The following is a 16,753-nucleotide window of genomic DNA, read 5'->3' as shown; positions in this document are numbered from 1 at the left end:
GGGAATTTTTATTCCATTTCCTATGAGTTATATTCCTTTTCATTAACTATGTGTATACCATTACCTGTCTCCAACACAGATCTTTGATTTTTCCTTTGTCATGGTCACTCATCATCTAACTTATGGTGCACCCTAATTATTGCCTAATGACTTTTTTGTTTTCCACCTTTAGCCCGTTGCCTATCACTTATAGAGACTGAACTTCCCATCCCTCATCGCAAAGCACTTCCTTCCCGAAGATAATAACGAAACTTAAAACTAACTATTAGTAATGTGTTTGGAAATTTTTTATTAGTATCATAAACATGGATTTATCACTCTAAGACTGGAACCATTTAAGTGTGTGTTTGGATTTCAGTTTGCAAAGGTGCGTTGCTTAAAATTGATTTTACCAAAATTGATTTTGATGAAAAGTAAGTTTGGGTTAACGTGATTTTATGTTTGGCAATATTTGTATCAAAATTGATTTTTACCTGTACTCTTTAATTTAGTATTATCTTGGACTATAAAATTTTCACCTATTTATGGCTCCTGTTATTTATAATTAATTTTTTAGTTATTTTGTCTTTTTTATGGATCATAGTTTATATTATACAAAATTTTATAATAAACGTAATAAATAATAATTACAATCACAAATTTTACAAAGTCAAAATAAAAAAAAAATTAGTATAAAACAAAGATATAGTACATCAAAACAATAGGAAAAAAATCATACAGATAAAAAATAATAAAAATTTCATAAAACCAACAACATATATCATATGAACAAAAAATACAATAAAAATTAAATAAATTTAATTGAATAAAAAAATAAAAAATTTCATACACAACATAAATACAATGTAATAAAAGATAGAAAAAAAGGAATTGATATGGAACAAAAAATAGTAAAAAAATCAGAAAAATTAACACTGGACGTGCGCATTGAACCGGAAACCGGCAAACCATAAACAAGATACACGAAGCCGTTCACTAAAAGACTAGCGATCAAACCGCGAACCCTAAACCGTTAACATTGAACGAAAACGCCTACGTAAACCATAGACACAGAACCATTCATGATAAGACCTACTGACTAACTCGTACACATTGAACCGTACACGTTGAACCGGAAACCGCCAAACGAAAAACCAGAGGCACAGAACCATTCACCATAAGACCTAACGACTAAACCGTACACATTGAAGCAGAAACCGCCATACAATAAACCATTAGCACGAAACCGTTCACTCTAAGGCCTATTCACTATAACCGTACACACTGGACCGTGCGCATTGAACCGGAAACCGGCAACCATAAACAAGATACACGAAACCGTTCACTAAAAGACCTAGCGATCAAACGCGAATCCTAAACCGTACACATTGAACCGGAAACCGCCAAACGAAAAACCAGAGGCACAGAACCATTCATGATAAGACCTACCGACGAAACTGCGAACCCTAAACCGTACACATCGAATGGGAAACTGCCAAACAATAAACCGTCGGCACCGAAGACCATTCAGTCTGAGATCTAGTTGCTAGACCGGACACACTGGACCGTGCACATTGAACCGGAAACCGGCAAACCATAAACAAGATACACGACGCCGTTCACTAAAAGACCTAGCGATCAAACCGCGAACCCTAAACCGTTAACATTGAACCGGAAACCGCCTAACGATAAACCATAGACACAGAACCATTCATGATAAGACCTACTGACTAACTCGTACACATTGAACCGTACACGTTGAACCGGAAACCGCCAAACGAAAAACCAGAGGCACAGAACCATTCACCATAAGACCTAACGACGAAACCGCGAACCCTAAACCGTACACGTTGAAGCAGAAACCGCCATACAATAAACCATTAGCACGAAACCGTTCACTCTAAGGCCTATTCACTATAACCATACCACTGGACCGTGCGCATTGAACCGAAAACCGGCAAACCATAAACAAGATACACAAAGTCGTTCACTAAAAGACCTAGTGATCAAACGCGAATCCTAAACCGTACACATTGAACCGGAAACCGCCAAACGAAAACCAGAGGCACAGAACCATTCATGATAAGACCTACTGACGAAACTGCGAACCCTAAACCGTACACATCGAATGGGAAACTGCCAAACAATAAACCGTCGGCACGAAGACCATTCAGTCTGAGATCTAGTAGCTAGACCGGACACACTGGACCGTGCGCATTGAACCGGAAACCGGCAAACCATAAACAAGATACACGAAGCCGTTCACTAAAAGACCTAGCGATCAAACGCGAACCCTAAACCGTTAACATTGAACCGGAAACTGCCTAACGATAAATCATAGACACAGAACCATTCATGATAAGACCTACTGACTAACTCGTACACATTGAACCGTACACGTTGAACCGAAAACCGCCAAACGAAAAACCAGAGGCACAAAACCATTCACCATAAGACCTAACGACGAAACCGCGAACCCTAAACCGTACACGTTGAAGCAGAAACCGCCATACAATAAACCATTAGCACGAAACCGTTCACTCTAAGGCCTATTCACTATAACCGTACACATTGGACCGTGCGCATTGAACTGGAAACTGGCAAACCATAAACAAGATACACGAATCGTTCACTAAAAGACCTAGCGATCAAACCGCGAACCCTAAACCGTACAAATTGAACTGGAAACTGCCAAACGAAAAACTAGAGGCACAGAACCAATCATGATAAGACTACCGACGAAACTGCGAACCCTAACCGTACACATCGAATGGGAAACCGCCAAACAATAAACCGCGGCACGAAGACCATTCAGTCTGAGATCTAGTAGCTAGACCGGACACATTGAACCGTGCGCATTGAACCAGAAACTGGCAAACCATAAACAAGATACACGAAGCCGTTCACTAAAAGACCTAGCGATCAAACCGCGAACCCTAAACCGTTAACATTGAACCGGAAACCGCCTAACGATAAACCATAGACACAGAACCATTCATGATAAGACCTACTGACTAACTCGTACACATTGAACCGTACACGTTGAACTGGAAACTGCTAAACGAAAAACCAGAGGCACAGAACCATTCACCATAAGACCTAACGACGAAACCGCGAACCCTAAACCGTACACGTTGAAGCAGAAACTGCCATACAATAAACCATTAGCACGAAACCGTTCACTCTAAGGCCTATTCACTATAACCGTACACACTGGACCGGCGCATTGAACCGGAAACCGGCAAACCATAAACAAGATACACGAAGCCGTTCACTAAAAGACCTAGCGATCAAACTGCGAATCCTAAACCGTACACATTGAACCGGAAACCGCCAAACGAAAAACCAGAGGCACAGAACCATTCACTATAGTTTTCCACTTTTTATATATTATTTTTATTTTGGTCTATAAATATTATATTAAATTTATTAGAGAATTAATTAGTAACATCTATTCAGTTATGTAAATTAAAATGATAATGTAGTATACAAAAATTATTACTGCATATGGTAAATAACCTGTTATGATCATATAGAATATGGCGAGGTTTACGCAATTAAATTTCAATTTCGCCTTACTAGATAAACTTATCACATGTTTTTTTTCAAGAAGAAACTATAAACCGCACCTAGTGGTATCAATAAATCATATACATGTATAGAATGTAATTAAGGCCAATAAATAATATTCCAATTAGGTAGGTGATGGTTAGTCTAGGACTACGAGCAAGAAGATGGTGCAATAAAGTGGAGACCATGCTGCATGACTACAAGAAGGAGGAAATGAGTTGGTGGTCTAAGCATAAAAAACTACAACTACAAACTATATACTTACAAATTCTAACCCATACAACATGGATACTAGAAGGAAGCCCTCAACCATGGCAATCGAATGTTTGGAAATGTTCCATGGAATCGATCGAACTGCATTCAGGATGCTGACGCAAGTCCTTCACCGCGAAGTTAAACAGTCCCTGATGGTCATGGCATTTCTATTGTCACTGGAGACAATGAGACTGAATGGTATTGTGCAAACAACCATAAAAAATGAAGGCTGGTTTATGAACAGTCTTGCCGATGAATGTGTCATCTGTTTGCAATGCCTACTATCTCAGGAGTTGTCTGGGGTTGTGGAAAAGTCCAGAAAACTCGAAACCCTCGGACACGTGCTGAAAATTGATCTCACGTTATACCAGGTTCATAGGATGAGATCGATCCTCCTAACTCTAATTCCCGATACCCTATCAACCATTTGCGCTAGAATTCTAGGCGACATAACGATGGATACGGTGTGGTTGGAGTACCAGAGGACTCCTAAAGAACTACCGGGTTTCAACACACAGGACCAGTGCATATCGGTTGCACCAGAGGCATCGAGTAGACATAACGATGGCCGAGGAATGCATATGCAACAAGGAGGAAGGCAAACTGAGCAAGATAAGGGAAAGTAGAAGTACGTCTGCAAGGAGCTGGATGACGCGGAACGTCCAAAGACACTGACCGTATGCTTCGGTCGAGAGTCCATGCCAACTGCAGAGGGCATTGCTGAGTTTTTCTGCAACATGTTTGGTCATGTGGTTCAAAGGGTGACAGTCATGCCTCGGAGGGACAAAGAATCGGGTGATTTTGCTTTCGTTCTTTTCAACGACGCATCAATCCCCCGCATTATCATGGGGACAAAAATGTCGTTCATCATACGATACAAGGCATGAAATGTTGGATCAGATGGTGGACAGGAACACATTATCGCTGTGTGAATTAGTCATACAATATACGATAAAGGTTAGTTTCTTTTTTCAAAATAATCTAGTTCCAACAGAATCTTTACTTGTTAAGGGAGATGAAATATACGTTGTAGGCTCATTTTTAATATCCAAGTTAGATTATCTTTCCATGTTACTTGATTCTGTTGATAGAATCTTGATCAATCCGGTTCCTTATTCGGATGTGGTCATGAAGTTTAAATTGGAAATAACAGACCCTACGACCATTAATTAAGTTAATGTCGTTTGGAGTCCTTCACCATGTACCTCCCAAACACAAGATATTATTATGTACTTGGACTTACTGGACTAACGTAGGAGATATAGCAGGAATGTTTTTTCAACTATATTACTTGAAGTTCACCCTTTTTAGTTGGTCATTTTAAATTCGGACTGGTGTATGTGGTAGACAATTTGTGTATAAGTTTTAATTTTATTCGTGGGCCCTAAAGGTGTTGTTAGGAAAAAAAATCTTTTTAAAACGTCAAGGACTATACACTATGACCAAAAATTCTAAATGACATTTAAGTGGGCCCGTGAGAATGTAGTTGTTTTGGAATATAGTACGTTTCTTTTTTTTTCTTGACTTTTTGAAAACCAAAACGGGAGAGTGCTGCAACTTAAAATAACAAAGTTAAGAAATCAAATAACCAGCATTTGAGGAATACAATATTGTGACATATTGTTATGGCCACAAAAATCTTAAACAAGAGAAAGTTAAACCCTAAAATCATTTCATGTAAAACTGATTTTTTAACAGTTAACCGAAATTTTTTTCATCTTTAATGCTTAACATAATCCATTGTTTTCCCACATACTAATGTTATCATATATGTTACGTGCGTATAGGATCATTTGCATTCAGTAGCATTGTATTTGTATGCTGTAGCAGTCAATATCTAGTCGATACACTGCTGATAACCAAACATAGACGCAATAAATAGAAAGCAACATACGCACCATAAATACAAACCATAGTATATCACAACTGATCACCAAATGTCAAACACATTACATCACATACAAAATAACACATTAAGGATAACATTTGATTAATTACACTACACAGGAAAGTTTATAGGTCTGCATAAATCTGTTAATTTGACCCCTGGTTGACAAACGATTCAGGAGAGGTCTGGGTCGCTGTCGCTTACTAGGACCTGCCTCAGCCCCCACCATGTTGCCTCTTGTTTACACTGTAGTTGAGTTGAAAAAACTTAGGCAGAAAACATGAAAACATGAGAAATTAGACCAGAAAATAATGGTCCATTGTTACTCACCCTGACTGCTGAGTATCGAAATATTGCTGTGTTGGATCGGCGTTATTCCTCAGGAACATCTCGGTCTGGTAGACTCTAAGTTGGGCTTCTTTGTTGAAGTAAGCCCCGCACACCGAAGCTAAGCGTTGAACGATATAGTCAGGCAAACCTTCGCCGCATACAGTTCATCAACAACACACGGAAGTTCATCTTTCCGGTTAATGTCCCGACGAGCATGTAGAATACTCCCCAGCCGACGTACCTAAGCTCCACACTCAGCAAGAACTTCGTCTGTACATGCGCCGTATCCTCCCTAAATCAGCTCCCTTTATCCAAAACCTGTTACCTTCTTGCTTGGGTGTGATGTGGAGGCATTGTCTTGAGTGTCAACCAAATAAAGATCAGTGGTACTGTACCACTTGAAGAGATTCACAATATTAGGTGGGAATTCAACATCATCCTGTGGCGGAACAAGACAAAACCATGGCAACTTAGTTTTCCAAACGTTTTTTAACAGAATCATAACAACAAAAGAAGGCAAAATTGTGGATATACGTACATCTGTTGCAAAGAGCCCAAACACATAGAACTGGTTGTACGATTGTTGAATGTTCCTTAATGCATTAACATACCTAAACCAACATGTAGAAACAACAACGAATAAAACAGAGTGGCCCGAAACCATAAAAGAAGGGAGTAGCCAAACATTTTGTGACTCTTTATTTAATTAATCAATGCATGCATTTATTTCAATATGCTCCATTTTATTCTTTACAGATACGGCTGCAATCAAACGAGATGGCAAAAATTGAAGAAGATGCTTACCGGAATCTAGACTCCATTCTAGATTAATTACTTCAACGATTGCTGTGGTTGAAGGGAGGGAGATGCCAACGAAGTTTTCAGACGAACAATAGTTGATTAATGAACGTAACTTTTTTTCTTATTCAGTTGTTTTGCTATGTGACTATGTTAGTTGAGAATTTATTAATCCTTTTAATGTAAAATTAAACCAAACGTCGAATCAGTGGTAGAGGGTACTTAATATTAGCCAACTCTGTGTTATCCGAAATTTTGGAAAACGTAAAATAAACTTTAATTCATTGATTATCAAAATGTTTTGGAAATGTGTCGTTTATAAATGTGCAAAGATTTTTTTTAGTTTTATGTAGTTAATAATTTTCATTGAAGGATCTAAATATAAACAATAATAGTTATCAAATAGATAGTCACAGGCATTTTAAAAAAGAAAAAAAGATACCCAATAATCAGATTATTTAAAAAATTGAATTTAATTTTAAAAATTTTAAAACGTTTGTTTCGAGTTTCTAGCGGTTTTAATTTAATCTAGCATTAATTTCAATAGGAACAATTGTTGAAGAATTTAATTTTCAAAGGAAATAGTAGTAGTTACGTATAAACCAACTTATTAAATTAATGCGGTTAATAGCAATCAATTAATAATGGATTTTTTCCTAGGATTTCTTTTTTTTTGAAGTTAAATTAAATTTTATTTAGTATTTCGTTGAAAACGAACTTCGAAGGAGAGGGATTTACGGGGAGTTATTGGAATAGAACAGAATATTTGTTGGAGATTATCGAAAACCACAACGTTTAAGTAGCTAAATTACTAACTAAATTTTTTTGTAAAACGCCGCGTTTTTAACCCCTCATTTTTTTACTATATATTTTCTTTTGATTCACAAGCGTGTAACATAAGTATCCTTCAGTAATCACTATTCACCTTCCATCTTCCTTAAAAGAAAAAACCCTTAAAGCAACCCCAACATAACACAGAATACACTGCTGAAGGCATCGACTCCAACAGCTTCGTCTCGGAGAATATGTCAAACAAGGTGAAACTCTATCCTAACTCTTCTCCTGATAGTGGTCGGTAGTTTATCAGCATCTGCATGTAGTGTCAATGTACAAAAAAATGTAATCGTAGTAAAATCAAATTATGATGGTTAGGCATTTTTTAAATGATAGGGGGACTGATTTGGGTTTCTGATTTGATCGTCTGAAAAGGATTTTATGCATTTAGGTTTGATTAAGATTGTTCTGTTAAAGATTCAATAGATCACGACAATAAACGATTACAACAAAATATAGTTGCACTGTGTGTGGAAAAATTGAACCACTTAGTTTCCAATTTCAAAAACATGCATGTGTGTTGATTTTAAATCAGAAGCTTCGACTGTATGGGTTTTTTTAAATGAACTCTGACCTTGTTCCTTTTTGAACTTGGCAACTGTGTGACACTTGCCATAGACGACGACTTCGAAGGACAAGGGTAAGAGAGTCCAAGAGATTGATAACGGTACGACACAAAGCTACAAGATGAGGTTTCTGAAGCCAATAATAAGGCCTTCAATGTTCAAACTGGTAACTAACATCCGTTTCCTTGACACCTCTTAATTTTAGAGTTTTTGCAATGCTATCGATGTTTTGACAGAACTTCACCAATTTGTAACAGTCATTACCTATAACTCCCGATGAGCTACCAAACCGTACCCCCTACCTGGACCTGGTTGTGCCTGACGGAAGGAATAACCCCTGTCGGTGCTTCTGGACGCAGCTCCAAAGTGGCAAAATTGCATTGACTCGAGGCTGGGAGGAGTTCTATCAGATGTACAAAATCAATCTGGACTCCATGCTATATTTCACACACAAAGGAAATTCCACTTTCCAAGTCAAGATTTTTAATTTTGGTGGCATTGAGAACTCGTACCAACTCCGTGATCCTGAAGAACCACCATATATAAGGACTGGTAATTATGAAATGACAAAGTGTATCAACATACCTCCTTCAGCCAGTGCTAGAGTGGTTGCCGCAAAGGTCAAAAGCAAGTGGCCTTTCTTTGTGATGGACCTAACTGCTCGCATGATGTCGTCGCGATTATTGGTAAGCGTTAAGTTGTTAAGACATTTTGGTTGAAATATTGTTTTACTGAAGTAAGCATTAAAGTAGATAATACTAACTGAAATTTCTTGTGTTATAATCAGTCGAATGTCCCCCATCTCAGTCACTTCACTGGTCAGAGACACCCTCTCATCCTCACACATGGCCACATACAGGTCGAAGCTACATATACAAGGTACAGTGGAAAAAGGGATGGTAGCTTTGGCGTTATTTCTGGAGGATGGGAGAACTTTGCTTCATTGTGCAACTTCAAGCCAGGTGGCGTGGGTGTCTTCGAGGTGATATCAACGGAGCCAGTGACGATCATCAAGGTTCGATGCAGATAGGATGCATAAGGATGAGTGACTGAAGGCGCTTAGCCCCTGTGTTTGACCTCATTGTCAAAATATATCATGCTAAGACTTTTCCATTAGGTTTAGAAAGTATTATATGTGTCTTGTTTGTTGAACAGTTATAATGACTTTTTTTTTGTGTTATGAAATTGAAATCAACCTTTGGTATTAACTAAAACAGCATCGCGTTTGCAAATATTGTATGTTTGTGCTCGTTTTTTAATTGACTTTTCCATTCTAACTTGGTTGGACAAAACTTAGTTTCTCATTAAAAATGGCAGAGTTGCCTTTTTTTTTTGAAGAGTAGCCAGAATAAATTGATTACTTTGTTGGGCTTTCAAGAAAAATTATAAAAAATGTGGCCCAATAGGTGAGGAAGACAACAACTCCTCAAATTTTTGTAGGTCAAATTCTCTTTATATGTTGGGTTTACAATTGACACTTAAAAGGGGTTTTTTTTTATCGACCAAAAAAAAAATAGGGGGTTTTTTTAAAAAAATTGGTTTGGTTTGACATTAAAATGTAAAAGATAAAAATGTTTATCCAGAAAGATGATAACACCGGTAATGTTTGAATGAAGCCGTATGTAACCAGTTTTTTTTTTAATCTTGCTTTAATGTTGATAAACACCGGTGGACTTGTTTAAGGTAGTTGGGCTAATGGGTGGTGTGGGCTTATTCACTTTGCAGTGGGGATCATGTGGTTTCATTTTTGCAGGTCCAGAGCATAGATAAGAAGAGGTGGATCTGGAAGAGAAGAACGAGAACCACAAATTGTCGATCCTAATGAGATAAGACTTTATCCACATCCAAGATCACACTATCCAACACCAAGCGAGGGTTCTACAAATGGGCAGATTGTCTTCAACCCCATCAACGCTCGTTCGGTTGAGGTTTTCCCTAATTCCACAAATCGTCACAATTAGCGGTAGTATCATGGATGCCCTGTATCGTCTCACAGGATGGGTTGTTTCTCGCTAAATCAAAGTGGCTATTTCGTCGATACGATGGTAAGTTCTTCTCGGTTTATGGACTAATTTGTGAAGTCATTATATTAGGTTGTGTATTTGGAGATGATTTTGTTGGAACATGGTTGTTAATGTATATAATTGATTTGATGAATGACTTATTGAGTATTTTATACCTGATGTGTCTGTCTGGGATTTCAGATTGTGTTCGGGAAGCAGTGTTCTTTCCAAGTGTTGCTGGGTGGACTTTTGTGATCCAAGATGCACGTTGGTCGATGAAATTGACAGCCTTGGGGTTGCCATCGCCGTTCGGATGCTGGAAACTGCAGTCACATGTGAAGCCACTCAATAACCGAACCCAAAGCAGCCAACAAATCTGACTATGAAGGTAAGACAATGGCGTGATGGTTGTAATGTGAATAAAATTTTAAGGGTTACTTGGTTAGGCTCTTTTAACACAATATTGTCGGAGATACCAGCGGGTGACGGGAAAAAGTTTTGACTGAGAAAAAATATAGATGCTCGTGTCTGTTTGAATGAAAGTTGGTATGGAGTTGTTGGTTTCTTAGCGCTAAGGCATGGGTATTTTGTTGTTTTTTTGTACACTGGTAAATCCATGATGAATTCCTTATGACACTACTGAGTGAATAGATGATTGAATTTTCGAGGTTGATCGGTTTCCATCACGAGCACCGGATGTGGGAAATGATTTTCCGTATCACTTCCTGCTGGTCGTTATGAAAACATTTCAAACTTGACTAGTCAAACTTTGCATCACTCAAAGTGGATCACAATTAATTCGTATACGGATTTAGCATGTACTTGAAAACCACAAAATATCCATGCTTTAGTCTTAAGAACTCAGGAAGTGCATACCAACCTTCATTTAACCAAACACTATCATCTACATTCCTCCGTCTGACTTTCATTCCGTCACCAGTTGGTAGCTCCGACAAAATTGGAGTTGATACTCCTTCCCACTTAGCCGAACAAGGAACGTCTTCTGTAGTCGGCTTGACACACTAAATTAAAGTTCGACAACATGTCATCGGCTACAGACCTCGATAATACTGCCTTGGGTTTTGTCTTGAGTAATTCATAATTTTCATACGTAGCGGAACTCCGTCTATGTTTCACGAACAGTTGTACTTACGACCGCGGTACCTTTTCCACATACTTATGCACGGAAGAAAAAAGCAAAATATTAACTAACCATATCTCATCTCAATGCACGACGAGGATGCGCGAAGGGAACAGATGACGTTGCTTCTCCCCCAAGAGTTCAGGAAGATGGTGAAAATGAGAAGTACCATTTCCAAACCAACTTAGGCACTTGTGCTGCGGCACCGATTCATTTTCCCACGGAAGAAATCCGTCTAGAGGTAAAAAAAAATGCTTCTTGTTGTAATTTAGAGTACAAGTGTCTCGGATGGTGTTTGGGCGCATGCAATAGAGCTATTAAAATAATCTGATTAATGTATGGTTGGTCCATGTGATGTATTTCTTTGAATTTATATACTTATATTTAACATAGGCTGTTGTTGTGTATGTAGGTGGAACACTGGGAAAGGAAATTGATGAAGAACCTAGAACCCAAAGGCTAAAGGGTAACTAGCAGTTTCGTGGATCCTTTTTTTTAGGTTTACTGAATTAATTGATTTTTTTGATTCATCTAATGTGTATAGTTGTCGTGATGAGTTTTCTTAATATCAGGTCATAATAGTAAACAATGTTACGGATGCTGGATGACTACATTCTAGAAATATTCAAGCTCTCAATGCCAGGAAGGAAAACCCTGCCTGTCAAAGTAAATTCATGCCGTAGTCAAGTAGCTGAGAACATAGAAAGATTCGTTATTGTACAACTTAAAGGAAATGTCCGCAGTGTTTCAAACATTTATTGTTTTTAGTGTTAAATTCAGTCAGTATGTAAGACTCTAACAACCTCAAAATGTTATTGAACCTAACAATCGAAACTATGATATGAGCGAATAAAAATGTGTTTCTGTTTACGAATTATCTGCTTCATATATCTATATATATTTCAAACTGCTTTCATACGCAGTGTGCCATTTTCCCTTAAATAAAATTTTCAATGAATACAGGAAATCCATAATAACAAAGTAGATTCACAACCTCAACGTTACAAAAGAGATTCGTAACCATCTAAGAACAATTCAACCTTGGAGACTACAACCCATTCAATCAAATAATTTGGTTGGTAAATCAAATGCAATAAGAAAAGAAAAAAATTCAATTAACACAGCTCTATTTTTTCAACTGTATTGCATAACCACAATGGTAGGAAGTCCTTACTCCAAATGCACCCACAATAAACTTCAACTAAAATACAGCAATGTAAGCAAAACACATGCATATTGATTATTGTCATCATAATGGACTAAGTAGGGAAAAAAATCAATTTACACAACTCTAATTGATCAACTGAATTGCATAATCACAATGGTTGCAAATCGTTACCCAAAAGTCAACCGCAATTTACTGCAACAAGAACACAGCAATGTAAGCAAATCACATACATATTATTGAACATCATTATCACCAAAATTGACATGTTCATACTTAACGTAAATAACTACAACTAAAAACTCCTCAATACCAAGCAGTGACTAATACATTGCGGTCAGTAAATCAGGATAGATCATGCTTTTAGAACCAATTATACTTGCATTACACTAAATTCAGAAGACTAATTCCTTGAAATGGTCAATGTGTCCTGTGCATCGACGCGAACAATGCCATGTACGATCCTTGTTTGTTGCCACAAGGTAGTGACGATGTTAACGGATCTCGGACATCGATCTGCACATGTCGTGTGTCACATTTATCATCAACGACATCATTAACGCATTCATAGTTACTTGAATGAATGTCTCTTGTCCTGCTGTGACTCCTTCACCTGCTGATAACATCATAATCCCCAATCAAAAACTATAATCATGCATAAAACCATAATGGTCATTCATCGCAAAGTGGTTAAGAAGAGTTTAACGCATCACACCTGTGTTAACGAGTAGAGATTTTTATTGAAAACACCATTCGTGGACGCGATGTCAATGGATTCGCTGCTTTCATGGAGGCTCCGCTGTTTTATAAATTTTTTTTTAGACAAGAAGTCCGAGATCATCATTAATTTACCCAGTTCATGACACAGAAATTAGATGTTTATATTCAAAAAAATTACCTCAACAAAAGTGTTGTCTTTACCCTTCCGGTTCCTCATACCCGTCGCCGTAAACTTCCTTGTTCCACCCCTTTTAAAAGGCTGCCCAAACAGAGGAACATTCACATAGTTTAATGGTTTTTAAAGGGACACACACCGAACAAGATTTTCACAGCAGGAGCCTATTTCGAATAAACAGATCGTACCTTGGTATTAGGTCCTGAGTGGTGTTCGCACTTAATTGAGAACGACCTTGAAGAATTAGCAAACCTTTCTGGACTAAAACCTGAGTCCTTGGCTGATGCATTGTCGTATGATCGATCGCGAGGGTTACCTTCCACGCTATGCTGCATCAGATCTGGACAGCGCTTGTAGTAATGACCGTACTTGTGGCAATTAGAGTATGCTCTCTTCTTCCTCCAGAAGACCTCTTGGAAGGGGATCCTTTGCTTTTGACAACGAATGGATCGTTGATGCCTTCCACGTTAACATTAGGAGTTGACTTGCCTTGTTTGCGTGACTGCAGGCGGATAACTAAATTGACAAGTTCAGACTGGACTTCATCAAAGTCTGCAAGATCCTTGCAAGCAATATCACACAGCTTGTTACAATTCGATGCCAACGCTCCAACTCGAAACTTTAAGACCCTTTCGATGTCATCATTCACAGGCATATCTGTGCTAATAAATTCGTTATTTGCATTCTTTGTCCACCTTTTGTATATCAACGAATCTGGAAACTCAAGTATGTTTTCGAACTTCATGGCATAGAAGATATGACTACAGGGAATACCACGTGATTCAAACAGCTTGCACGAGCACGAGAACAGATTCTTACTTCTATCGACTTCCACCCGGCGATCTTTGGCCGGGTCTCCCAGAGCAGTCACACTGAACTCTACCTTGTCCAAGGTTGTGCTTAGTACCGTTATATTCAAAGCCCATGCCCTCTGAATCTCATTACGAATTTCCTTGAAAATGTTTCGCGTGAAATAACATGATGCAGATCTTTCATATGCCTCTAATGAGGTAATCATCACTAGCTCTGAGCACTGAGACTTAAAGTCAGCTATTAATTTGTTGTTTCTATACTCCTTTAAGGCCCTATCCAGGTTATGCATGAAGTCAATGAGGGTGTTCTTGCGATTAACATAAAATCTGATGAGAGAATTTATACCTTCACACTGTGATGTCGTCCTTATGTAACCAAAAAACTTATCCCAGAGGAAACAATGGGACCACATCTCACGAGTTTCGTACATCTTCTCCATCCAGGTACTGCCAACAAGGTTGTGCTTATCCAAAATGGCTGTCCATCTCCGATCAAAGTCTCTCTGGTCGTTGTTGTCGTATATAAGACCCTTAAAATCGCACAGGAAATTAGGATTCTTTATATTTTCACATGCATTTCTCTGCAGATGCCAGCCGCATAACCGATGGGTCGCATCAGGCAGAACATTCTTGATTGCATCTCGCATGGCAAGGTCTCCGTCAGTTATTACTGCTTTTGGACTTTTCCCACCCATCGCTTCAACAAAGGTTTCCAACAACCACTTATACGTCTCTGTCGTTTCGTCGGATAGTAGGCCGGAGCCGAAGATAACAGTCTGCCCGTGATGATTGCATCCAGAGAAAATGACCAAAGGCTTGTTGTATTTATTCTTCTTGTAGGTTGAATCAAAGGCAACAATATCTCCAAAGCAGTGATAGTCGATAATTGACTGCCCATCTGCCCAAAAAATATGCTCCAGCCTTTCGTCACTAGTGAACGTATACTTTCCAAAGAACAGTGGATCGTTATTTGACTTGCCAATCAAATAGTTTATTGCCGCATTGGCATCCCCGTTTTTAACTTTTGCCCGACGATAGCGATCGATGTGGTTGTACAAATCTTTCCGTGTAAAGCCAGCATGACGATATCCACCCTTCTGGAATGCAATATACCTCATAATATGGCAGCTCTTGACACCAAAATTATGAAGATTTTTCACTTGGACTCTATCAGTCACAGTGAGACGACGATTGGCCGGTACCAGATGCGCAAATTGGGGTGGCGTCAGATCGTGGTTGTGAGATTCCACAAAACATGATACCTTCCATCTACCGCAGCCGTAGTCAAGCTTTATCCTAAGCCGAGCTGGACACTTGGTTCGCGTTAGTGACCTTGCCTCCCTTGATCTATCATCCATATCAAGATACCTCATATTTCTCCAGCCCTCTTTGTTGCAAACAAGTTGCCTGCTAATGATTCTACCTTGATTATCCCTAACCACGCCGTGCTTCCTCATTACAAATCCATGCCAACAAGAATAAGCGTTATAAAATTGGCAAGCCTCATCCTCCGTCCTAAACTCCAGGTTCCAAATATCCTCTACCATTAAATTCGCTATTCTTTTTACACCACAAACTTCTTCACTCTTGCTAGTGGAATCCAGAGAATCCACATCGTCGTCATCAGCATCATCTTCTGCATTCGGTTGATAATCGAAATCAACACCCAAATCATTATCAGAATCATTATTAACATCATCCTCCTTTATGGACATAATTTAACCCCTACCATAATTTTACCCAAAAATGTCAATTAACAGAGCCAATGGCAGCAACGAAGGAAAGCTAAACTAAGCTGCATGTAAAATTAAATGAACCAAATCCAATTAAACTAACCCAATTGTTTTGGACCCCAGTATTAGGTTTTAATTTCAATTCCCCAACACCGTAAACAGAGAACCGTTGAAAAGGCATATACTATCATCAAAATTAAACTAATCTGGATTAACAAAAAAACTTAATCGGACATACCTTGATGAGAACCAGAGGTTGAGCTTCAACGGATAAAAATTGCACTGTCGGAGTCGGAGGGAGGTGACCTTTACCTAATCCGACGCACCTAATTCGAAGGCAGCCGAAAAATGAATGTTGTTAAACCAGCTTCCAGCAGCCACAGCTTCGGATCTAGCAGAAGTTCTGCTACAAAATTCTCCTCAGTTTAGCGTTCGCCATCTCCTCAGTTGACGTCGATGCCTAGCCGATGGAACCAGAGTACCAGTTCCGGCTCCTGTTACTCGAAGGAGATCAATATTGCTAAATGGACGCTGGGTGGATTACTCTCTGGTGTAACACTCAACGAAAGCGAAAAAACCAAACAGGGTTGGATAGTGGGTACTAGTATAAAAAATTTCACTGTTGGAGGCTGTGTTTTTCAAGTTCTGAGAGATGCATGTTGAATTTCAGGAAGAGATGGAGGGTACTTTTTAAAATGAAAAATAAGTGATATAGTAGAAATTATAATTGCAAATGTTCCCCAATACACTATACAATATGTATATACTCTAATTAATGTAGTAT

At 38.6% G+C, this 16,753-nt stretch overlaps 2 protein-coding genes across 2 annotated transcripts; one reads left to right on the top strand and one right to left on the bottom strand.

Moving 5' to 3' along the window:
- Positions 1–3,833: 3,833 nt before the first annotated feature.
- LOC112717281 (uncharacterized) lies at positions 3,834–4,430 on the top strand. The gene has a single exon (XM_025769360.1). The coding sequence runs from the start codon at positions 3,834–3,836 to the stop codon at positions 4,428–4,430; it is 597 nt and encodes a 198-aa protein (XP_025625145.1).
- Positions 4,431–13,758: 9,328 nt separating this feature from the next.
- LOC112717278 (protein FAR1-RELATED SEQUENCE 5-like) lies at positions 13,759–15,951 on the bottom strand. Its single transcript, XM_025769358.1, has one exon. The coding sequence runs from the start codon at positions 15,949–15,951 to the stop codon at positions 13,759–13,761; it is 2,193 nt and encodes a 730-aa protein (XP_025625143.1).
- Positions 15,952–16,753: the final 802 nt, after the last annotated feature.

This window comes from Arachis hypogaea, chromosome 10, assembly GCF_003086295.3.
Source record: "Arachis hypogaea cultivar Tifrunner chromosome 10, arahy.Tifrunner.gnm2.J5K5, whole genome shotgun sequence".
Taxonomy (NCBI): domain Eukaryota; kingdom Viridiplantae; phylum Streptophyta; class Magnoliopsida; order Fabales; family Fabaceae; genus Arachis; species Arachis hypogaea.
Note: the sequence above shows the minus strand (reverse complement) of the source record. Positions and strands in the feature narration are given on the sequence as shown.

Excerpts from the sequence above, each read along its gene's own strand:
- LOC112717281 (XM_025769360.1), top strand. The coding sequence starts at position 3,834 with ATGGATACTAGAAGGAAGCCCTCAACCATGGCAATCGAATGTTTGGAA.
- LOC112717278 (XM_025769358.1), bottom strand. The coding sequence starts at position 15,951 with ATGTCCATAAAGGAGGATGATGTTAATAATGATTCTGATAATGATTTG.